General features: G+C 42.2%; 1 pseudogene and 1 gene segment (V, D, J or C); one reads left to right on the top strand and one right to left on the bottom strand.

Annotated features, from left to right (window-relative positions):
* The first annotated feature begins 10732 nt into the window (after nucleotides 1–10732).
* Nucleotides 10733–11297, top strand: LOC116568784. The segment is given in 2 exon segments: nucleotides 10733–10887; nucleotides 10972–11297. Coding segments are annotated over 2 exon segments (369 nt in total).
* A 3567-nt stretch (nucleotides 11298–14864) lies between these two features.
* LOC116568646 lies at nucleotides 14865–16235 on the bottom strand (annotated as a pseudogene).
* Between the last annotated feature and the right edge of the window lie 8482 nt (nucleotides 16236–24717).

The following is a 24717-nucleotide window of genomic DNA, read 5'->3' as shown; positions in this document are numbered from 1 at the left end:
GCAGGGTGAATGTTTGTTAGCAAATTACCACACACACACACACACACACACACACACACACACACACAAACACACACACACATACACACAAGCACACCCTACAGCCAAAGTGAGCTTCCTGGAAGAGGAGGCATTTTACATTCTGATGCTCATTATGTTTACAGGCTGACACCAAGTGCAATATAGTACCAGCCTCCCTTTTGCTAATTTTCCTCTGTGCAGATGAGGAGCTGAGAAACTGCGGCAGGAGCACTGACTTCAGGGCTCACAAGCAGGAAAAGGGGGCCCCAGCCACAGTGCAGGCAGCCTGGTTCTGCTTTGTGCTATAGCCTCTGCAAGCCAGCCTCCACTTTGCTGCCCCTAAAGCACATGGAGAACCTTGTCTCTGAGGGAGATGCTTCATGGATACCAGGTATATATAGAGACCGTCAGCTTCCTCATCATCAGACAGGAGCCCATTACCTCCTCAAACAATGGGATGCTGTGTGGGAGCCATCAGGCCAGTAAAAACTTGAGATAACATAGCACGGGCAGTGTTTACGGAGAACATGTCTGTGTATTTCCTGGGACCAACCTCCCTGGGATCAGATTCCCAGGGAAATGTTTATTCCCAGCATGCAGAGCCCCTGAGCTGTCAGGGACAACTTTGCTGCTGACAGCCAGTCTGGACAACAGTAAGGGTGTCTGTCACCATCGGTGTATGAATTAATGCAGTGGTGGCAGCCAGTGGCACCAGGAGCAGCACCGAGGACCAGTGAACTGGGGGACAGAGAGATGGACAGACATGGGTTGACAAGGAATGCTGTGCCTTTATATAAACATAAGTATGCATATTCACAAGCAAATCTCTGTAGCTTTCACAGGTACATAGGACACCAAGCATATCAGTTAATCCTCTCATTTGAGGATGGGAAATGGGGGCCTTGCAAGGAAGATCAGCTTAGAAAAATCTACAAGCACACTGGGTATATACAATCGGAAAAACAGGTTTCCTACCAAGTATTTCTGGGCAGCTCCACTCACTAAGCTGAGTCTTTGCTTTAATAGCCTGCACTTGGGGTGTGTGGGTGGCTCAGTGGGTTAAAGCCTCTGCCTTCGGCTCAGGTCGTGACCCCAGGGTCTTCGGATCGAGCCCCGCATCGGGCTCTCTGCTCAGCAGAGAGCCTGCTTTCTTCTCTGTCTCTGCCTGCCTCTCTGCCTACTTGGGATCTCTGTCTGTCAAATAAATAAATAAAATCTTAAAAAAAAAATGTTTTAATAGTCTGCGTTTACCTGGGCTCCAATACAAACTGTAAGGTATATGTAATGCCTGAAATGGCCAGCAGGGGGAGTATATGTAATGCCTGCAATGGCCAGCAGGGGGAGCGAGAAGTCCATGTAAGGAACAAGATTCCAAAGTATTTGCGCAGGAAGCTTATGACTGAAAACATGGGAAATGGAGCAAGATCACAACGTGCATTCAAAGCAACAGCCCAGTGAGGACAGAAATCAATCCCTGAATCAGAAACATCCACGCAGGTAATGTAGGCCACAGCCTGCGAGAGTCTGGCTGACCTGAAGTTCTTGGTGTGCTTTGTCTTAGCTGGGCAATCTAGAGTAAGTTACTCAACCTCCCTAAGCCTCAGTCTCATCAGCAAAATGGGATGAATAACACCTGCTTTATGCTTTCAGGGAAGGAATCCATACGTATAATGTTGGATATTCGATAAAGTGTATTTGTGATTATTCAGTGGATCAGTGATTTCTTTTATGACCTTTAAAAAATTAGTCTCTCCCCTGGGATCTTTTGGAAACTCTGCTGACCCAGCCCCGCCCCAGCACTAGCAGGAGACGGGGCTGCTTTCTGGGAAGCTGGGGGTGACACCGAGGAGCACTGGTCCCAGGAGCAGGAACTGGGCCCTGGTCTGGCTTCCTCTCCCCTCCACTGCCAACCCCTCTTTCACTCCAATGTGTTGAGTCATGATTTGCATAAAGTCATGTTCCCATCCACGTCTCAGCCCAGACTGACTGCATGAAATTTCTGTTTCTGACAGTTTCTTCCCATCCTCAATGCAAGGAGCACACGATGCAATTCAGTTTTGTTAACACTCTTGTACAAAACTTCTAAACATACACAGGTTACATTATCGCATGCATATATATCAAACATACAGCATCTTCCAGGCGTTTCTCCAAGTGCTCTTGATACAAAGGTATGTGCCCTCACAGAGCTCATTAAGAACACAATAGACCAGCCACCCTGTGGTCAGAAAACAATATGTATAGAGTGACCCATGTAGGGGTCATGAAATTGTAGGACATTCATGATAAACAGATTCTCTCTCATACTGTTCCCTGATGGAACATCACGGCCAGCTGAAATAGAATAATAAGCACTAGTGTGTGTGTGATGATCTTGTCCCTGAGACAATATTGCTGGTGACAGTTCTTCTGTCACCGCTATTATCATTCGGATGTTTTGATATATAACAGGTGCAATCATCAGGGGAAGCCGAAGGAATAAATGTACATTTCTGAGCTTGGACCCATCCTGTCACCACACTGAGCACAGACACAGACCCACAGACCTGCATCCCACAGGCCCCAGGAGACTTGACATGAGTACCCAAGAGAAGAAAGGGACAATGGATGGAAGAGGCTCATATGAAGAGAACACTGAGAGCAGCGGACAGTGGTCACCAGAAGAGAGGGAAATGACACAGATGGAATGACATAGAATTTAAAGTATCTGCTGTGACAACAGACAGAGAGGTAGAGAGAGAGAGAGATAGGAAGTAAAATAGATAAGAGAGATGTCAGTAGATGAAGGAACTAGGGAGTAGAGATGGGCGGACAGATGGCAGGAGATAGAATTATAGAGACAAATGAGAGACACACACAGAGAGAGAAAGAGAGAGAGAGATCAGGAGGAGACAGAGGAGAGGGAGAGAGAAAGAAAGCAGGAGAAGGAGACCCAGCTAGAACGGGAGATGGAGAGAAAATGGTGCAGAGGGACAGACAGCAATAGGACAGAAGACAAAGAAAGAGCTTGGATACAGCCATGGGGACAGAGGGAGGTGAGGAGGGGGTGCAGTGGGGGCAGGGACACAGAAAGGCAGTGGGAGCAGCGACAGTGCCAGTGAGGAAGCTGGGGACCCCCTGGGACATGTGTCTGGATCCAGTGTCTCATTAAGGGGTGCATGGGGGCCATTTCCTAATTCTAAATTCTCTCTGATTTTCCTGCTCTCCACGGTGGTAATAATTCCATAGAGAAGAGCTGTCATGCATAAGCTCTGTGCAGCCTGAAACCTAGTCTGGATGGAAGCAGGCAGGGAAGTGGTTGATTCTTTTACTACTGTGTTATTTCTGTTTTCAGTATTTTCTCAACTGGGCCCTGGTACTTGGAATAAGAAATGGTATTTGATGCCACTACATAGATGCTAGGAGTGCTCACTTCTGGATTATTATTGTTTTCTTTTTTTCCGGTGGGTAGTTAAAAATGAGTATTTTTTTTAGAGGAAATAGAATCAAATTATAGACCATAAAGTTTTTACTAAACGTAAAAAATTATATACTTACATTTTCCCCTTACACTGAAATGTTGTTTTCTAATACTATCAACATGAATTTATAAAAATACAAGTAAACAACTGTATAATCACCACTACCGATACAAGGGCCAGAGGGTGAAATTTAAGATTTTTTCACTCCTTCTTTCTCTCCTTGCAACGGTTCTAGGATCCTCTGTGTTCCATGAATAAGGTCTAGTGTCAACAGTGCACAATTTTCAGTGCTGTAGTCTATGATTTTCTTTAACACTCTGATGGAGAAGATTGCCGTTATGTCTGTTTTATTCTAATGACTTTCCTTGAAGCACCTAGGTGGTTTAGTCCGTTAAGCATCCGACTCCTGGTTTATGCACAGGTCATGATCTCAGGGTCCTGGAACAGAGCCTCGTGTCTGGCTCCGCCCACAGTGCAGTCTGCTAGAGATTTCTTTCTTCCTCCCTCTCACCTCTGCTCCTCCCCCGGTTTGTGGTCTCTCTCTTTCTCTCTGAAATAAATTTATTTTTTTAAAAGAATTTTCTTGCAGGGTCATAGGGAAGCTCTGTTTTAATTTCTTGAGGAATCTCCACACTCTTCTCCAAAGTGGCTGCACCAACTTGCAATCCCACCAACGTGTAAGAAGGCTCCCCTTTCTCCACATCCCCTCCAACACATGTTGTTTCCTGTCTTCTTAATTTTGGCCATTCTAAGTGGTGTAAGGTGGTATCTCAATGTGGTTTTAATTTGAATCTCCCTGAGGGCTAGTGATGATGAACACTTTTCATGTGTCTGATAGCCATTTGTATGTCTTGGTTGGAGAAGTGTCTGTTCATATCTTCTGCCCATTTTTTGATATGATTGTCTGTTTTGTGTGTGTTGAGTTTGAGGAGTTCTTTATAGATCCTGGATATCCACCTTTTGTCTGTACTGTCATTTGCAAATATCTTCTCCCATTCCGTGGGTTGCCTCTTTGTTTTCTTGACTGTTTCCTTTGCTGTGCAGAAGCTTTTGATTTTGATGAAGTCCCAAAAGTTCATTTTCGCTTTTGTTTCCTTTGCCTTTGGAGACATATCTTGAAAGAAGTTGCTGTGGCTGATATTGAAGAGGTTACTGCCTATGTTCTCCTCTAGGATTCTGATGGATTCCTGTCTCATGTTGAGGTCTTTTATCCATTTTGAGTTTATCTTTGTGTATGGTATAAGAGAATGGTCGAGTTTCATTCTTCTACATAGAGCTGTCCAGTTTTCCCAGCACCATTTATTGAAGAGACTGTCTTTTTTCCACTGTATATTTTTTCCTGTTTTGTTGAAGATTATTTGACCATAGAGTTGAGGGTCCATATCTGGGCTCTCTAATCTGTTCCACTGGTCTCTGTGTCTGTTTTTATGCCAGTACCATGCTGCCTTGGTGACCACAGCTTTGTAGTAAAGCTTGAAATCAGGTAACATGATGTCCCCAGTTTTATTTTGTTTTTCAACATTTCCTTAGTGATTCGGGGTCTCTTCTGATTCCATACAAATTTTTGGATTATTTTCTCCGGCTCTTTGAAAAATACCGGTGGAATTTTGATCGGAATGGCATTAAAAGTATAGATTGCTCTAGGCAGTATAGACATTTTAACAATGCTTATTCTTCCAATCCAAGAGCATGAAGTGGTCTTCCATCTTCTGTGTCTTCTTCAATTTCTTTCATGAGTGTTCTGTAGTTCCTCGAGTACAGATCCTGTACTCTTTAGTTAGGTTTATTCCCAGGTATCTTATGGTTCTTGGTGCTATAGTAAATGGAATCGATTCTCTAATTTCCCTTTCCGTATTTTCATTGTTAGTGTATAAGAAAGCCACTGATTTCTGTACATTGACTTTGTATCCTGCCACGTTGCTGAATTGCTGTATGAGTTCTAGTAGTTTGGGGGTGGAGTCTTTTGGGTTTTCCATATAAAGAATCAGGTCATCTGCTAAGAGAGAGAGTTTGACTTCTTCATTGCCAATCTGGATACCTTTTATTTCTCTTTGTTGTCTGATTGCCGTTGCTAGGACTTCTAATACTATGTTGAACAAGTGTGGTGAGAGTGAGCATCCTTGTCGTGTTCCTGATCTCAACGGGAAGGCTGCAAGCTTTTTCCCATTGAGGATGATATTTGCTGTGGGTCTTTCATAGATAGATTTGATGAGGTTCAGGAATGTTCCCTCTATCCCTATATTTTGAAGTGTTTTAATCAGGAATGGATGCTGGATTTTGTCAAATGCTTTGATTGCATCAATTGAGAGGACCATTGCACTACTGGGTATTTACCCCATAGATACAGATGTCGTGAAAAGAAGGGCCATCTGTACCCCAATGTTTATAGCAGCAATGGCCACAGTCGCCAAACTGTGGAAAGAACCAAGATGCCCTTCAAGGGACGAATGGATAAGGAAGATGTGGTCCATATACACTATGGAGTATTATGCTTCCATCAGAAAGGATGAATACCCAACTTTTGTAGCAACATGGACGGGACTGGAAGAGATTATGCTGAGTGAAATAAGTCAAGCAGAGAGAGTCAATTATCATATGGTTTCACTTATTTGTGGAGCATAACAAATAGCATGGAGGACAATTGGAGATGGAGAGGAGAAGGGAGTTGAGGGAAATTGGAAGGGGAGGTGAACCTTAGTCTCATGAGAGACTATGGACTCTGAAAAACAATCTGAGGGTTTTGAAGGGGCAGGGGGTGGGAGGTTGGGGGAACCAGGTGGTGGGTATTAGAGAGGGCATGGATTTCATGGAGCACTGGGTGTGGTGCAAAAACAAGGAATACTGTTACGCTGAAAATAAATAAATAAATAAATAAAAGAATTTTCTTCCTACTCTAGCATGACAGCAGTTTTACTTTCTTAATTTTGAGGCCAGGAGACTTCTGGCCCAGCAAGGACTTCCGGGACTGCACAACATTGCGCTTGCCTGGGAGAGTCTGCTCTCAGAGCTGCTCCTGGGGCAGCCTCCTGCCCCTGGCACATACAGTCCCTGAGCAAAAGACAATCACCCTGAATGCCTGCCCTTCCTCAGCTCCCAACTTCTGTGGTGACGCTAATTATCTGTATTTTTCTATCGTAGCCATTCTAACAGGAGTGAGGTGCCATATTATTGTCAGTCCGTTTGCCTTTCCAAGAATTGCAGATAAGCAACATATAATTTTGTAATTTATATCCCAAATATTGTATAATACTGTGCTTCTTTCTCATTAACTCTGGCAACCCTATGTGAGGCAGACTTTTGACTTTATAGGAACAGAAATCCTGTCAAACTGACTTGCTATGTATGTACACACATACACAACCACAACATACACTTTGAGGAGAGCCAAAGTGGACCAACATAACTGACCTCAATTTCTTTTAATACAGCAAGTTCAATGATTACCAAATTCACTCACCTTTTAAAATGAGCCCTTGGTGAAGAATGTCCAAAAGCCTGTCATTCTCTGTTGTCTGACAATACTCATGTGTACCTCATGGGTTTTATTATTCTCATGGTTACAAAATAGAGTTTAGTGTTTGAAAGGGTCCTGGCCCCGTGCCTGACAGGGGGTGGCTATGGGTGTTCTGCATGTAGTGACTGAGTTTGAAATGCCAGGTCCACATGATGAGAGATGCACACAGCAGAGAGGAAGGTTTGGGGGTTCTAATCCCGCCTCAGCTGCTCAGGGTCCTGTCATATAGAATGAGTCACTTGCATGTTGGCAGCAGTTTTCTCCTCTTTAAAGATGAGGAACGATGAGGGTTCTGGAAGGAAGACTTTCCTTTTGTTGGGGAAAGACCTTCCTCTGCCCTTTGGTCCTTCTACCTAGACTTAAAATCAAAGTGATATGAGACAGATTAACAGGAGAAAATCAAATTTAATAGGCAGGCATGTAAGAAGTCCAAAAGACACAAGAATTCTGAAGACAATGAGGCAACAGGAAGCTTTTAAGAGCTAAGGAGAGGGGCAGGGTCTGAGGATACAAAGAAGCCAGGAGCGGGGGAGTGAGAGGAGGTGTTTGGAAGAACAAGATTGCCCAGTTATGCAGATGATTCCTTAGATGAAGGGGAGTCTCTGTTAGTAGCTGTCTTGCTGCCACAGGCTCTCCTTTCTAGGGTAAATATCTGCTGTTTTGGGAGAGGCAGAAGCTTTTCCTGCATCTGCTGGGTTTTGATTATTTTAATTCAGAAAAGTCTTCGTGCTGAAGTGGTCCATCATGGGCAGCCTGTCCTAGGTCCCCTACATTGTCCATCTGTAAAAGTCTAAACTTCTGTGATTCCATAGCAACGTATGATTCCCCAGCATGCTACTTATGACTTGGTTTTAAACATGGGGCTACTTGTCTAACAAAGAGAAATTATTTTTAACCGTTTTTCCAACACAGTGTTATAAAGGTTTAACTTTAAGATAAAAGGAAGAATATTTTGTGCACAGTTTTCTCATCAAAATGTATCAGTGACTTTCCTAGTTTGGATTTTCGAGGTTTGTCCTTTCCACTAAGAGTTAACATCGCATGTACAACCAATTTATTCCCATGACTAAGGGAGGAAGTCAAACTAGATTAGATCTCACATTCTCCCGTGGGTCAGAAGGGAGCTGTCCCAGGTCAGAGGAAGCACAGGAGCCTCTCAGAGTTTCAAAGTTCAAGCTTCAGCGCCTGGCTCTTTGCACAGGGTCTGCCTGAGTCCACACCTGCTCTGAGCCCCTGTCTCTCCCCTGGGGCTGAGGTCAGGGGGCATTAGAGCAGTTTTATTCATGGCAGCATCGGGATGACCTGGGGGGACAGGAAGTGCTGCTCCCTCAAGGGTCACCTGATTTCTCTCTTCCTGAAGACCAATGGGGTCTTGTTCAGGACCCTCTACTCTCTACATGAGTGTGGGGTGAAGTCTTGGCTACCCTTTGTGTCTGGCCCAGAAGGTTTCCCTTATTTTTTAAAATATGTGCATCTTTTAACAAATATGACCTTTCAGCACCACTTACACAAGAGCACAGATGTACCACAGCAAGAAGAGAAGTAGATGAACACAATTGTCACCTTTTGAAATGCGTTTCCAGGCCCAGGATGGATCCATTCCTCCCTGGGGTGCCGAGTCGGCAAACGGAAACTTAGGTAACTTACCTGTCCCTGTAAATGCTGTCCTTGACCAAAAACACAGTATATCCCAACTAGGCAGGCATCAAACACCAGGAATCTATAATAATTCCCCTGTTCTAAGTAAGATCAGATATGCAACCTCAGCCAATCAGTCTAAGCCAAATAGTCTCTCCTTATCCCCTGACTGACCTGCTATTCTTCCCTGTTTCCCCTTTACTGCTTCTAAGTCTCTATAAAACTCCCTCTTGCCCAAGTTCACTGGGGAAAAGTGTCCCCTGCTTGTGAGAAACTGAACTCCCCAACCCATGGACTGTTCTCCTTTGAGTAAAGGGCACCACACCCTACATACTGAATCGTTTCACTTTCATCACCTGACACACAGAAGAGAGTATTTGGCTGGAGCTTGACACAGACTTCATTACACACTAAGTCTGGTCATGGCCAACAGGTGTATGAATAAAAACAGTAATTGAGAGAAATAGAGTTTTGAATGATGACAATGTGGCATAAAATTAATTTTCATGAAAGAACAGATGGTTGAGGATTATCCCCCCAAAAATAAGACTTACATATTGGTAGAAATCTAGAAAAATAGAAAGAAAAGAGGTCACCCAATTTCTCACCACACTTATTGCTCACCTTCTATTTTCAGACTCTGTCCACCTTTCATTTTCCTGTGCAGACGTCACCCCCATTGTCACTCTCTTTTCCACTTAAGACTTCAGCACAGCTGCCCTAGACACCTGCTGAGGGTCTGAATGATGGCCCTGGATTATTCTTTAAGCAAAGTATCCTAGTCAACACCTCACCAGCTCAGCATAACCTCAAGGCCTGCATTTTGGGACCCTTGAGCCTTGAATCTTGGTAGGAGCTCAGCGTGTGTGCGTCTCAGTGTTTACAAACAGAAGGAGCTCAGGAGCTGGGTCTGGTAGTGGGTGTGAAGGGCCCAAACCTCCTGCCACAGCCAAGTCCCCTTCCTGGCCATTTCCACTGCCCTCTCCCTCCAGGTTGATAGGCTATCATTAGCATAACTGATGATCATTGCAATACCCATGAAGCCCTTGTATACTGTCACAACTAAAAGGGAATGTTCATTCATTTGAAGGTCAATTGACCTTCACCTTGACTGAATTGAATCTTCATTTTAGATGCATTTCTCAGCTGACACTTCCTGAGGCCCTGCCCTTAATATTTCTGAGAATCTGACCCTGGAACTACAGGACCTGGTCTACACTACCTCCTGGCTCAATACAGCCCTCTTCCTTTGAACCCCCCCTCACCCCTGATTTTATAAAACTAATATTTCCTGAAATTCTACACTATGAGGACCCCAGAAATCATCTGCTGCAACAGCCCAGTTTTGAGGTAAAACAATCCCCAATATTTCTTGAGCATTTTCTCTATATCTGGGGCAGGCTACCTGTTTGTTCACGTTCTCTGCTTACTCTGAACACAACCTAATGTGGTCCCTTTGACATATTAGGAAAAGGAAGAGAATAGATTGCCCAAGACTAGCCAGATATTATGTTTATGTTAGGGCATTTACATCTTCTGAGGAGATTTCTGAGAGAAATACTCCAGTGCTAGCTCAGGGGACCTGTTGCCTCTTCAGCAGGCATCTTTGTTCTGGGCTTGTCCCTGCCTCCCAAGCAGCCTGCGCACCCATTGCTCTATCAGCACTGAGTGGCCATCTGAGGCTTGAGATTTACTGAGGTTTATTGAGGTTTATTCCCAGTGAGACCTGCCTCACATCCCCACCTAATTCCCTGTAGGCATGCAGCCTTGGAAGAGTTATTTAAAATACAAGCCAGGCTATTCCCATTCTAATATAATTCCCATTCTAATATAACAATATTTATTCCTCAGGGTCATTTTCAGGATTTGATCAAACAATTAGTGCAGTGCCCAGGTGTACTGCTCTTCAATCAAGGATTTCTATTATCACTGGTCGTGCTCTCATTGCACCAAGATTCCTCAGTGTTTCTCAGCAGCCTGACCACTGATGGTCTGTCAGCACTGCCCTCCTTGTGGTTAGACCTGTCCCAGCCCTCTGGCCCCACCCTCACTGCAGCCTCTATCTCACTAGTTACCTGCAGGCCCCTCAGGGAATCCGACGCTCGGCCCTAACAGAGGCTGCCCTCTGCCACCTCCCAGGCAGTCTCCTCCCAGCAGGAGCAGCTGTGAGGTCCCCCTGGGCTTTTCTCTCCCTGGTGAGAAGGAGAATCATGCTGGGTCCACTTGCCATCTTTTGTGCCCTCCTGTTTTCCGGTAGGTGCTGTCTCCCTCCCTGGTGCAGGATGGGTGAGACACCATCAGGCTCCTGCCGCCACCTCACCACTGTTCCCCTTGCAGGTGGCCTCGCAGTGATGAGGCTGGAGCAGCCAGCTGTAGTCGTGGCATGTGAGAGCACCTCAGCTACCCTGTCTTGCACAGCCAACACCAAGGTCAACTACATCCACTGGTACCGCCACCAGGAGGGAAAGTCCCTCCAGTGGATCCTCCATCTGACCATGGACCAATCTGTCATCCACTGGGATTTGGTTGAGAAAGCAGAAAAAGTCACCGCCATAGGGGCCAAGGATGGTTATAGCTGTACCCTGTTAGTGTTGAAGCTGGAGAAGAGTGACGAGGACATGTACTACTGTGCTTTCTGGGAATACCACAGCCCTGTGATCTGACCAGGTGCCTGAGCAAAAAGGTCTCTGTCTCCCAAGGCGCTCCATGCCTGGCACCTTCCACTGGCTCTGGGTCACTGGGGTTGCCCTGGGGTCAGCCCTCAGCACCCTGCACTCCCCTAGCACTCCCTCCATCGGTCCACTGCACAGAACCCTGGAGGGCAAGGACCCCCTGGTGTGCAGGCTGGCGCAGACCCAGGGAGCTGTCCTTCTGGAAGGACTTCTCTGAAGATCGTCCAGTGCAGCATTTCTGAGGCAATTGGTGGGGAATCTGTGCTGCTCAATGCAGGAGCCACTAGCCACTAGCCAAATGTGGCTCCTGAGCTTTTGAAATGTAGCTAGTTCACTAGTCCAAGCTGAGAGGGGCTGCTTGTGTGACATACAAACCATTTTGTCGAAGACTACAAAAAGAAGATTAAATATCTCATTAATGATCTCTATAATGAGTGCATGCTTGAAATTACTTCGGATATCTTGGATTACTAAATAAAAATGGTTCTAAGGTGAATTTTACTTCTTTTTTCCTTTTTTATATGTAACAGCCATACAATATTTAGTTTTGGCTCCAATTGCTGACCCTTATTTATTTACATTAAATAGCACCCCAGTACACCAGCAACTGAGAAATCTGACTATGCCCTGAAGAATGTGCAAATAAAATGTGGTGCAAGTAATGTCAAGAGTGACGGAATCTTTGGAGATTTACCACAAAATGGTTGAAACTGAGGTTGGACGTCACCTCCTGATTCCAGTTTCTAAGTTGCTGTTCCGCCCACTGCTTGTTACTTTGCAGTGGAGACTCAGTGAGCAGAAGCACAGTGAACAGTAGGGCTAACTTCTCAGCACCCCCAAGCACTGGCATGCCTGGTGCTCAACTCCTGTGGGGGGACATGATCCTCAGGCAGCATGATGTACCAACCCTGGGTGAGACCCGGGGCCCTCAGGCTTCCAATTCTCCTTGCATGTGACTCCATATGGAATTTGGGGGCCAGATTCCCCTGACTTCTGTTCTCTCATCTGTAAAACGAGGACATTTCATGGTTAAGATTACATGACTGGTTTCTGTATAAAGCAAAATTGCACAAATAAAATATTATATTCACTACCTTCTCATAAAGGTAGTCAACTGATTCAAAAGACAGATAAGAAAGGAAGAAAGAAAGAAAGAAAGAAAGAAAGAAAGAAAGAAAGAAAGAAAGAAAACAAAACTGGTATTCCTGATCCTCTAGCCCCAAACAGGAAAACACCTGTTGTTCTATCTAGGGAAGAAGAAAAATCTCTCTGAGAAGGCCCAAGCTGAATTAAACCCATTTTCAATTGAAATTTCAATGTCTACATACAGCTTAGTTGCATTGCTAAACATGATGCCTGAAAGTCTACATGATCTCAAGGAAATTGGTCTCTAGGGTTCACGAACTCCTCATCTATCCCCCCTGAGCGTCTGTTTCTTGTAGTGGGAGATTTTTAATTTAGACATTCTTTGTTTTGAAAGACCCCGACTAACACCCTGACCTTGTACTGAAGGCCTGGGTCGAGACTAACATCGCCAGTGTGTGCAGGAAGGGGAGGGTGTGGAGGGGCAGAAAGTTATGTTCACTCTGTTTTGGGGGGTCTTCCTTCATCTGTCTCCCCCATTTCCTATTACAACCAAACCTCTTCCTCTTGTTGCACCTTCTCAGTGCCTGACTCCACAGACAAATATCTCTGAGACCCAATATTACCATTTAGTTACAGAGAAATTTGCTAAGTATGAAGACTCTTTCATGAGACATCATTCCAAATCAGCTAAAATCCAAGTTGCCAACATGATTCTGTAGTGTCTTTGAGTTACACATAACTAAAAGGACAGTGGCCTTGTGCCTGGAGCAAACAACCCTGTGGTGCAGTGGAAGCAAGTCCAACTTTAGAGACATTTACTGCTCCTGCCCTTCTCCTTGTGACTAAGGTGAGCTTCACCAAGGACACTCTGGTCACACACAGCAAAGGCAAACCAGGCAAAGGCCAGTCAGCCCTCCTGTCCTAAGTGAACTTTTGCTAATTAAAGGGTCGTTTAAATATCTGACACTGAAAGCTTCTTATTAGAGTGTAAGGCACTGAGTACAGTGGTGATTCCATTAATATCTGTTGAAGTGAAATTGATATTTTGACTATTAGAGAGGGGCTCACATTACCTCATGGGGTGGGGGATTTTGCATAGATGGATGCTTGAACTAACGTGATGATTTGGGCTCAACTCATTTATTTCATTCCTGAGATGAGTGAGACATAAGATGTTTGAATAATTTGACCAACATTATGTTATCATATTAAAGCTGATTAAGAGCACCTAAAATATCAAGATTTCATAGATACATTACCCATTATCAAGTGACCATGCATAGTAGTACTCTATAAAAATTGATGTCTGTTACCTCAGAGTCACTTTGTGAAAATCACAGTTCTAAAAATGGCCTGGCACATCCAGAATTTCATGTTGACACTTTGGTGCTGGGTGCTCTTTATGTTCAGGTTCAGGGATGCGGCCTGGGGCAAGGAAAGGGCACAATTTCAGAGAGGTCACCTCTCAACTTCGGGTCAGCATAGTTTTTTCTATGTCTCTTCCACATTTCCTGAATTTTCACATAAAACCCTTGTATTGCTTTTGAATTTTGCTTTAAAATTTATTTTAAAAAGAATTCACATGATCCTTGGCCTCAGTCCCTCGGTAGTGGTGGATTTTATGTGTGTGTGTGTGTGTGTGTGTATATATATATACATATATATATATATATTTTTTTTTTAAGATTTTATTTATTTGTCAGAGAGAGAGAGGGAGAGAGAGCGAGCACAGGCAGACAGAATGGCAGGCAGAGGCAGAGGGAGAAGCAGGCTCCCTGCCGAGCAAGGAGCCCAATGTGGGACTCGATCCCAGGACGCTGGGATCATGACCTGAGCCAAAGGCAGCTGCTTAACCAACTGAGCCACCCAGGCATCCCGAGATAGATAGATAGATAGATAGATAGATAGATATTTTTTTAAATTTTAATTTATTTTTTCAGTGTTCCAAGATTCATTTATGTACCACACCCAGTGGTGTATTATATAGTCATGGTCAAGATTAAGTCTCCAGACCTTCCTGGCAAGAAGAAGAAGGAGCTACTTAAAGGTCAGGAAAACTGGAAGGAGAAGCTGTCTAGCTATGCCTCAATAAAGTGCCAGGAGGTGCTGCTGCCAAGCTCAAGAACAGAGTTGTTCACAAATCCATCACCTGTGTTCTCACCATCATCAACCAGACTCAGAAAGAAAACATCAGGAAATTCTACAAGGGTAAGAAGTACAAGCCCAAGATAGGGATCTACAGCCCAAGAAGACATACACCTACACTCGGCTGCTGGCTGAACAAGCAGGCAGAGAACCTGAGGACCAAGAAGCAGCTGTGGAAGGGATAGCTGTCCTGGCAGCCGAGGGACGCAGTCAGGCCCTGAGGACCGGCGTCCATGAAACACAGGCAAACTGGGGAAAAAAAAAAAAAATCATTCACTAAATTCTTTTTTTTTTTTTTTTTTGTAGGGACTAGCACACCCTTTTAATATGTTTTTAAATATTTTTAAGGTTTAAAAAGTGTTTAAAGTTTGTAGTTCCTAGTAGGAAAACATTATCTGAATGAATACTCTAATGGCAAACCATTGCAGAATGTTTCAGTTGCATGGGGAGCAGAGGGGTAAGGATTCTCTTCACAGCACCCCAGCTTTCTTCATGAGAAGGTCGGAGGTTTGTATTATTGCGACATCCATTAGGTGATCGAAGTTGCTTTTCCTTCAGCAAGGGCTTTATTTGTCAGAGGGCATTATGCTTGACCTCCAAATTTGGCTGACAATTTACTGATGAGATTCATAACCTTTGGGTGTTCTGATATTTTGACATATTCGCTGGGTTCTGGGCCACATCCTGGAAGGCCACCATAACTTCTGGATCCTGCATGGCTGCAAGAACTTCGATCACTAAGAATTTCATTGAGCCCAGGCATTCCTGCCTTCCCAGGCATCCCCCCTGCCATTCCAGGCATTCCTCCAGGAAAATTACCAGGCATTCCCCCAGGAAAGCCACCTGGGAAAGAGCCATACTGAGCTCCTGATTGTCGTCTGGCTTCTTCCTCCCTCTGGGCTCTCTCATGTTCTTCCCGAGCCTTCTTAACCCTTTCTTTCTTTCTTTGATCTCTCGCTCTTCACGTTTTCGCTCATATTTTCTCCGATGTTCAGCAATTTTCTGGGCCCTCGGTGGAACTTCTTTCAGCATTGCACTAGCATCTCCATCATAATCCAGTTTACAAGCAAGGGCAAGATCATGTGCTGCTTCTTCCCAAGGGCCCAGAAGTCTGTGTGCTTTCCTGCACCACTTAAAAGGCTGAGCTGAATCAGGATTTATTTCAATAGCTCTGTCACAGTCTCGAATGGCAGCATTTGGCTTCTGTAATTTGATGAAGACACTGGCTCTCTTGGCATACAGAATGGCCGAGGATTTAGTTTGATGGCATCTGTGAACAAGTCAATGGCTTTCTGTAGTTCATCATCATTTAGGGCATCAATGGCAGCCACTTTTTTATCATTTGCCTGATATCATTTCCTCGATTATCTTTACATTTTCATCTCCCATTCCTTGAGGAGCATCAGTATCTGGTTCAATCACACCTTCATTGTCAATTTCTAGATCACTCTCCTCACTTGATGGTTCATCTGTCTTTATGTTTTCCTCCGCCTTCTTACTATCTGGTTTTTCTTCCTTGATACTGTCTTCTGATTTAGTTTTATGAGTGGCAGGTGGTATTTTACCCCCCATGCTCTCCACCCACTCCCGCGGGAAACACATTTCCTCAGTGTGCAGAACGCTCGGATCCTGCTTACACATTTTCACGAAAGCCAGAAGCTCGCTCACTTTGCGCGGGTCCATGGTCCAGAGGCAGTGGCAGGTGGCAGGTGCAGCTGAGGTTGTGACCCGATTCCAGGCGCGGGTACTAGCTCAGCGTGATCCTGTGGAAGGGGTCATTCGCTACATTCTTTATTTTTTTTTTTTAATTTAATTTATTTATTTGACAGAGAGAGATCACAAGTAGGCCAAGAGGCAGGCAAAGAGAGAGGAAGGCAGAGAGAGAGGAACACTTAGGCACAACATGTCAGATTTGATGGTCAGGAAGGTCTGTAATTGGTTCTGTTCTGATCACTTTTCTCCCCTTTCCTCAAACAACCTTGGCTTCTTTTACAAATTTTCTCTCCTGATTCCCATTGACTCTTTGCCAAGTTAGAGACAAGGTTCACCCTTGAGAGAGCTCAGAGTAGTTTCTGGGAAGTGTCTTTTCCTCTGTGTAGGACAGATATCAGGTACTACAAAGAGGATCACAAATATTCAGGCTTCTTATTAACACTGTAGTATAACATTCTTGCTTTCTTTAAGTCTCTTTTCTCCACATGAAGGTGCAGGAATGAGATCCTCCCAAGCAGAATGCCAGGCAGTTTTCACGCAACCATAATTTCTTTAGCAAAGTTGTTTGGTACTTTCATTGCTTGAACACATGACCTCCTAACTTCAAGGAATGTTGCTAGAAAATCATTTTCACATCATCTTCACTTGGAGATTGAGAAAAGATAAACTTTCAATTAGTATTCCATTATATATATATATACTACATCTTCTTTATCCAGTCATCTGTTGATGGACATTGGGGAGGTGAATGCTGTGAAGTGTGTAAGCCTGATGATCCACAGACCTATACCCCTAGGGCTAATAATACATTATATGTTAATTTTAAAAATTTAAAAAAAAAAGAATTGCTACTAGATTAACCAATACATAAAGCCTGCCACAGACTCTTCTTAAAACTCATAAAAAATATATAAGGTAACTGGAAATACAATTTAATAAAATACATGCAAAAATGTAATGGAGAAATTAATAATTTATCCAAAGATATAAAAGAAGACTTAAAAACCTGGATCCTAAAAACCTAAATCCTTCTATTTAGGAATAGAAAGAATCAGTAACAATAGCAATTATCATCTCTTAAAGTATAAATTAATGGAATTCTAACAAAATCACAATTTTTGTAGAAATTCAAAGGTTATCATAAATTTTACCAACTTTAGTTATATTTGGTCACCTGTAGAGACAGATGTAAAGAGAAAGGGGTAGAAAGTGTGTCTTTGTTTATATCTATAATATTTCATTTATTTAAAAAGAGAACTACTTTTGAACATTTAGCATTAAGTGAGAAATAAATCTGTATTGTGTTAAAAAAAAATCTCAATTAGGACTCTGTGTGTCCCCTTCTTTGGGGACACAGATTTCTCTCCCAAGTACATTTTCTTTCATTCCTGAGGTGGGTGAAACACAATGAGTGTGAATAACTTGACCAACATGGATTCCAAGGGGCAGAATTCTCTGAAATTTTCTGTGGTTTTTTTTTTTTTTTTTTTAACCAAGAGTCAGCACTCCATGTTTTCCCACCGTGCTCTCTGCACCCTGGGGCTAACTCCTATGGATTCCACTAATGAGCATCTTTGCTCTGATTTCTATTGACTATTAGCCAATTGAAACTGAAGTTCAAAGAACCATCCCCATGTCACCTGACATAAACATTGCCTCTTGGGCATTAGATTTAGCCTGTGGATCCAGGGACTGGGGAAAAAAGAAACAAATTTCTCCAGTGGGTAACTGGTATGAGAGGAAATGGCCACTCCCACCTACACCTCTTGGTTCCTGAGCATAAACCTCTGGCTCTGGGGCTCACTGACCACTTCCAACAACAACCAGAAGATAAGGAAGACCATAGGTGCAGTCCATGAGGGTCTGTCTAGTAATGCCCAAGGCAAAGTAAAGAGAGGTGGACAGTCCATCTGCAGCAGCAAAATGAAGAAATCAAGCAGATGGTCAGATAAGTGGTTTTGCTTGTCCCCAGATTAGTAACACAATTTGGGGAAAGAGGGGAAAGATAGATTATATCTAAATTGATTCATTTCACTTTCCACAAAGCCACCAAGGTCCCATTTCTAACAGAACAGGATGTGCCCTGTTCCTTCTGTAACAAAACAGGAAGCGGGACAAGTGTTGAGAGATTATTGTTAATTCTATGCTTTTCTATTTGATGAACCAAGAAAAGAGCAAGTAGATTATTTGCAATGCTTTTGTTCTTTGGTTAAATAATGGATTCTCTGGTATTTGTTGACTTGTTAAGTAAATCATCAACGCATAAGTCAAATAAAATAAATGACATAAACGAGATATATAAATGATCATAGTGTTTTATGAACCAATATTATGATAAATCCAATTTTGTGTTCTTGATGTTCTTTGATACAATAAGCAAGTATATAACAGTGAAATAATCCCAACTCTTATTAAATAATTGAGACTACAGAAATACCTGCCACTTTTATAATGTCAACAAAATTCAGGCTCTCACATTAGTTATAATTGATTTATCCTTTCTGACCTTCCTCAATCTACTTTCCTGCTATCTGTGAGTCAAATTTTAATTGTTTCAGTCACAAGTCGATCATTCCTAGCTACTATAGTTCTGTTGCCTTTATTTTTCAACTTCTAAATTGAGGTTACGAAATAATTACCAAAAATCTGCAGTTATATTCTGAAAATGGTAGAATTAGAATTTGCAGTTCCTGGGTCAACAAATTTCTTTGAGTTTACTCCTTTTCTTTGCTCAGCCAAATCAAAACAAAGAATTAAGTGGGTTCTATGTATAGCAGTAATTGTGCAGACAGGCTTTTAGGGAGCTGAGTTCCATATGAAAATGAGAAATATAATGTAATATTCTGATAAGAACATAATGAAAGCTATTGCTAATTGAGTATTCCTTATCTACTAGACACTATATTAAATACTCCATATACTCTCTGTTACATAATCCTAATAACAATACTTCGAGATAGCCATAGAAGGTGTAGATAAGACACAGTTAGGGGTTCACTCTGATGAGGATTCCTCAGGGAAGCCCATTGGTTGATGTTTGAAAGACAAAACAGCAGCCCTGGCTAAAATGGTCAAGTTATGCTCTCTTCCTCTACAGCACACCAGGAGGACCTAGCAGGGGGAGAGGGGCAATAGATGTCAGACCCTGAAAACTTATTGCATTTACATAGTTGAGGACACTGAGTGTTAGATAGCCAATAAATAGTGCTAATAACATGAAAAATTGGAGTTAAAAGCAGTGGGGGCCCTTAACCATAGGAAATAAACTGACAGCTGTTGGGAGGGGTGAGGGGATGGACTAACTAGGAAGGCACTTGTGATGAGCACTGGGTGGTATATGCAACTGATGAATCACTAAATTCTATCCCTGAAACTAATAATACGCTTTATGTTAACTAAATTGATTTAAATTAATATATTTTTTTAAAAAGCAGTAAAGAAGTAAGTTTGACTTTCAGCTCCACCATTTACTACCTGAGAAGACTTACATTACATCGTCATGCCTCTGGAAATCACTGCCTGCCTCAAAAATATCACCATTTAGATAAAATGAGCTAAAGGATATATATGTTTAGGAATTGTAAATACTCTATTAAAGATTTATGGTTTTATTTTAACATCTTTCATTTGTTGCAATAAGATCTACAACATGAATTATTATTTAATGATAACCAATATCTAAGGAGCTCTCACCAAAGGGAAGGCACCATGCTTGACACAGTAGGGAAATTTAACAATGACAAAACATATGGCTGATGTAAACATATGAAATTTGGTGAAATTTAGCACAGGTTTTATGGAAGTAACAGAGTCAAGCAAGGCAGAATTTATCTGCTAACAAAGCGACAGAGTCATTTGCTATTATGCTCACCCAGATGAGGGAAAGAAATCACCAAGGACAGAGAACATACTAAGGAATATTAGTGATGTGGCTCATGAGTGAATAGAACTCTTGTGTGCTGGATGTTTAATCGTAGCTTCATTTTGTCCCAGTCTTGGCTGGCTGGGGCTCAAGCTCAAGATAATATTAGGGTGTGCTTGTATCCTACAAGAAGGAGCCTAGACTACTGATTCTCAATTGGGGGCATTCCCCCCTCCGATATCCTCCAGAGGATATTGGCAGTAGCTGAAAACATTTCTGGTCATCACAAATGGTTGGGGCGCTGTAGCTATCTCATGAATAGAAGCCAGGACTGCTGCTAAACATCCGACTGGGCACAAGAGAGCCCCACACCCATGTCAAACAAATATTGAGCCCAATATGTCAATAATGTAGAGGTTGAGAAACCCTGGCCTCGCTACCTTAAGAAATGGACAAAATTGATAACTCCCAACTTTTGGCTCCTGAGTTACATCCAGCCCAGATACAAGGAGAGCCTAAATCCTTGAGGACATTAACTGCATGGAGACCTTCTCTAAAAAGCACAGTTGGAAGTGTCATGGAAACCATTCTCTTTTTCCACTGAGGTGGTGGAGAGACAGCTCTTCCACTTCCCCACCAAACAAGGGGACTTCCAGGCTCTGGGGCTACCACATATTCAGAGACAACATCTGTATAAAAAGTCCCCTCTGTCTTGCAGTTTAGATGGGCAAAGAGGCTAGTGATGACTCTCACCTAAAAAGTCAAAAGGTGATGTCAGGTAATAGCAGACTTGGTAACTTGGGCCAACTTTCCTACTGAAATCAACTAAATAATATTAATAAAATATAACCTTCCTAAGAATTATCCTAGGGGTAACTTTTACCTTAGTAAATGGACTGCTGATTACTTATTTGGTATCAGATAGATATGGGTAAAACTGACCATTGGAACAGTCTCAGAAATGAATGATCTGGGCACTGGGCTCTGAACCATCCATTTCTACTGTTAACACCTGTCACAGGTGCCTTTTTCCTCTTTCTGTTCCAGGCTCCACGTCTATTCCTCATCCTTCTTCTTGAGCATAAAGCCTGAGCAGACAGGATGTTATGGCTACAAATATTCATTTGCTCTTCCCTCTTGGAATGTGAATTTGTTCCCCTATTTCTTCGATTGGTTGAGGGATTTTTAAAAAATTAATGTTTTATTCCTTGACAACTTTGGCTTTTGTTGGAAATGCTATTCTTTTGTTTATAGTTGCATGTGCACAGATATAACTGAAGCAATTGAAGAAATTTATTTCAATAGGAGAAATGAGATTTTCATTGCAGAGTTTAATTGCAGATTTATTCTTCATACGCACATGTACCAACAAGTGCCAAATCAGGTTTTTGTGGATCAGATAATTCTTTGGAAAAAACCCTTGTTAAATATTAGTTACAGACAAATATAACCATGAGACACATAAAATTCTGTATGTTCCTCTTTGGTCTTTAAAAATAAAATATACAGAAGAGGGAGAGACCATGAGGACCTATTTATTATAAAGACCCCTAGACCTACAGTAGTATTACAGCCAAGTTAATAAGCACACACACACCTCTTATGACTGTGACCACATACTCCCAACACTGAACAATACTGGTCCCAAGCCCAGACCTCAGCCCTGACTGGGCATCAGACTCAGACTGCACTACTTCCTGAGCCTCTTTGGTCAATGCCTCAGTATCAGAAGAAAGAAGAAAGGGAGTCTGATGGCTATCAGTTGTACCCCCACAGATGTCACTAACCATGTCACTCAAATGTCTGGTATTGACTTGGTTTCCTACTTAGAGACTGTGTATGTTGAAACTGTCTGATTATCTCAGAGAGAAGCAAGACACAGTATTTCTTTTTTTTTTTTAATTTATTTTCAGTGTTCCAGAATTCATTGTTTATGCACCACACCCAGTGCTCCATGCAATACATACCCTCCTTAATACCCACCACCAGGCTCACCCAACCCCCCACCCCATCCCCTCCAAAACCCTCAGTTTGTTTCTCAGAGTCCACAGTCTCTCATGGTTCATCTTCCCATCCAGTTTCCCCCAACTCACTTCTCCTCTCCATCTCCCCATGTCCTCCATGTTATTCCTTATGCTCCACAAATAAGCGAAACCATATGACATTTGAGTCTCTCTGCTTGACTTACTTCACTCAGCATAATCTCTTCCAGTCCTGTCCATGCTGATACAAAAGTTAGGTATTCATCCTTTCTGATGGACGCATAATACTCCATAGTATTAATGGACCATATCTTTATCCATTCATCCTTTGGCGGGCATCTTGGTTCTTTCCACAGTTTGGCAACTGTGGCCGTTGCTACTATGAACACTGGGGTACAGATGGCCCTTCTTTTCACTACATCTGTATCAAGATGCAGTATTCCATTCCCTACAGACTTTCAGCAATTGTGAAAACTCAAGCTGAAGGTGCTGGCAATACACAAAATGGAATTGATTACCATTTAGCTCCATTGGCTGCCAGATAATTAGCTAAATGTGTCTGTCCAGGAAATCATGCATTCATCATAAAAATCTGTAAATAAACTTATTTGGAAGAAAGAATTGATGCTTAGAGAGGAAGACATATGTTTCTAAATACATAGTCCATGCTTTTTGATTGCACTATTAAGTCACTTTGAATTCCCTCAGTGTTTGTTAACTTTACAGGAATATATTCTGGCATTTGCCGATAAACACAGGTGGTCCCACTCCTGCTGCCCAGCCCAGCAAAGCCTGGTCAGGAAAGAATGACCAGAAGTCACTCAAGAAGCAAGGGCAAAAGGGTCACAGCAGGCAGACATCTGAAAGACTTCCTACCTGCTAGTGGAGGAGAAAGGGGTAAGGAAAATCATGTATCTTCTCTGTATTGTGATCTTGCTTTAGAAGAATATATCATAGATCAACAACAAGGAGAGTGGTCAAAACCTTGTACATGGACTAAAGGGCAGAAAAGGAAGGGGCAGAAAGAGAGGGAGAGAGAGAATGCAGTGTGGAGTCCAACATGAGGAATGGATCTCACAATTCTTGAGATCATGACCTGAGCCGAAATCAAGAGTCAGACACTAACCTAATGAGCCACCCAGGCACCCCACAATTAAAATACTATTCAACAAAGTCATTTTTCCATTTTTCAGTAATAATAAAAAATATAACTTGAAAATATAAAAACCACATATTATTGCCAGGCAGAGAATGTACATTAGGTTCATTATCATTTTTAGAGTAATAACATAATTAAATTCCTGAAAAATATTTATTGCAGCAATTACAGATATAGAAACTCAGATATGAAATAATTAAATAACTCAGCCGCCATCCAAAGGAGTAAGTAGTATAGGAGGGTACTTCTTTTCATAGGTCATTAAAAACATACGCAGTAACATTTTAAGGATCTGATAAATTTTCAAAACATGAATGGGTTTCAAAACTAAATGGGTTAAGTGGTGAAGGAGGGTGTTTCATTAACTCTGGCACTTAAAAATAATCTGCTCATAGATAAAGAATTCCAATATTTCTTACAATAATAAGTTAACCAAATAAAGAAAATATGAGGCCAAGTATGCAAATGCACATTTATATGTACATTTATATATAAATATGCATTTATATATAAAGTTCCAAGTACTTTTTTTCTATTTGCAAATATGTAAAAAAAATTCAAAGCAACACTAAATGAGAGGTGTCTGGTATTGTTATTTTCATATCTAATTTTTCTCATATTTTCTTCAAGGAACAATTCTTACTTATATATGTTCTCATATTTACAGGCTCTGTTTCTTTGCATGAGTCACTTCTTTTTTCCACTGTCCTCTTTTGTGAAGTGGAGATTAATCATAATAGTTATTATCACATGGGGCTACAGAGAGGATTAAATAAAATAGTACAAGAAAATGTTTTAAAACAATATTTGATAAATTGCAAGTCCACAACGAATATTAGATGTATAGTAGTTATAAAACTTATTACTAGATATGAAATAACAACACTTCTTTGAAAATGATCATGCCTGTGACATCATGCTTATGAGACAGTTGCAAAGCTCAGGGCAAGTAGAAGTTGATATCCAGAGATTGCTCTCACCCCTGTATTCCCAGCAATTGCAGCCTAGTCCCTTCTTGGAAGTACCTAAATTGCAAATAAAATTTAATTTCTTTGAGTCCTAATCTGCCTGGTGACATCTCAATTAACTTTAGAAAACACAAAATACTCTGCTGCTTGTATACCTATTCAGTAATGTCAATGAGATATTTCAGTGCCCGGTTGTTGTTGCTGTTGTTGTTTTTTGTTTTGTTTTTAAAGATTTTATTTATTTATTTGACATAGAGAGATGACAAGCAGGTAGAGAGGCCGGCAGAGAGAGAGGGGAAGCAGGCTCCCCACTGAGCAGAGAGCCTGATGTGGGGCTCGATCCCAGGACCCTGAGATCATGACCTGAGCCGAAGGCAGTGGCTTTAACCCACTGAGCCACCCAGGCACCCCCCAGTTGTTGTTTTGTTATGCTGTGTTATAAAAAGTAAAGGTCAGATATTCTATTTGAGTCTTGAATCAACTACAAATCAGATAG

This window comes from Mustela erminea, chromosome 11, assembly GCF_009829155.1.
Source record: "Mustela erminea isolate mMusErm1 chromosome 11, mMusErm1.Pri, whole genome shotgun sequence".
NCBI classification, from domain to species: domain Eukaryota; kingdom Metazoa; phylum Chordata; class Mammalia; order Carnivora; family Mustelidae; genus Mustela; species Mustela erminea.
Note: the sequence above shows the minus strand (reverse complement) of the source record. Positions and strands in the feature narration are given on the sequence as shown.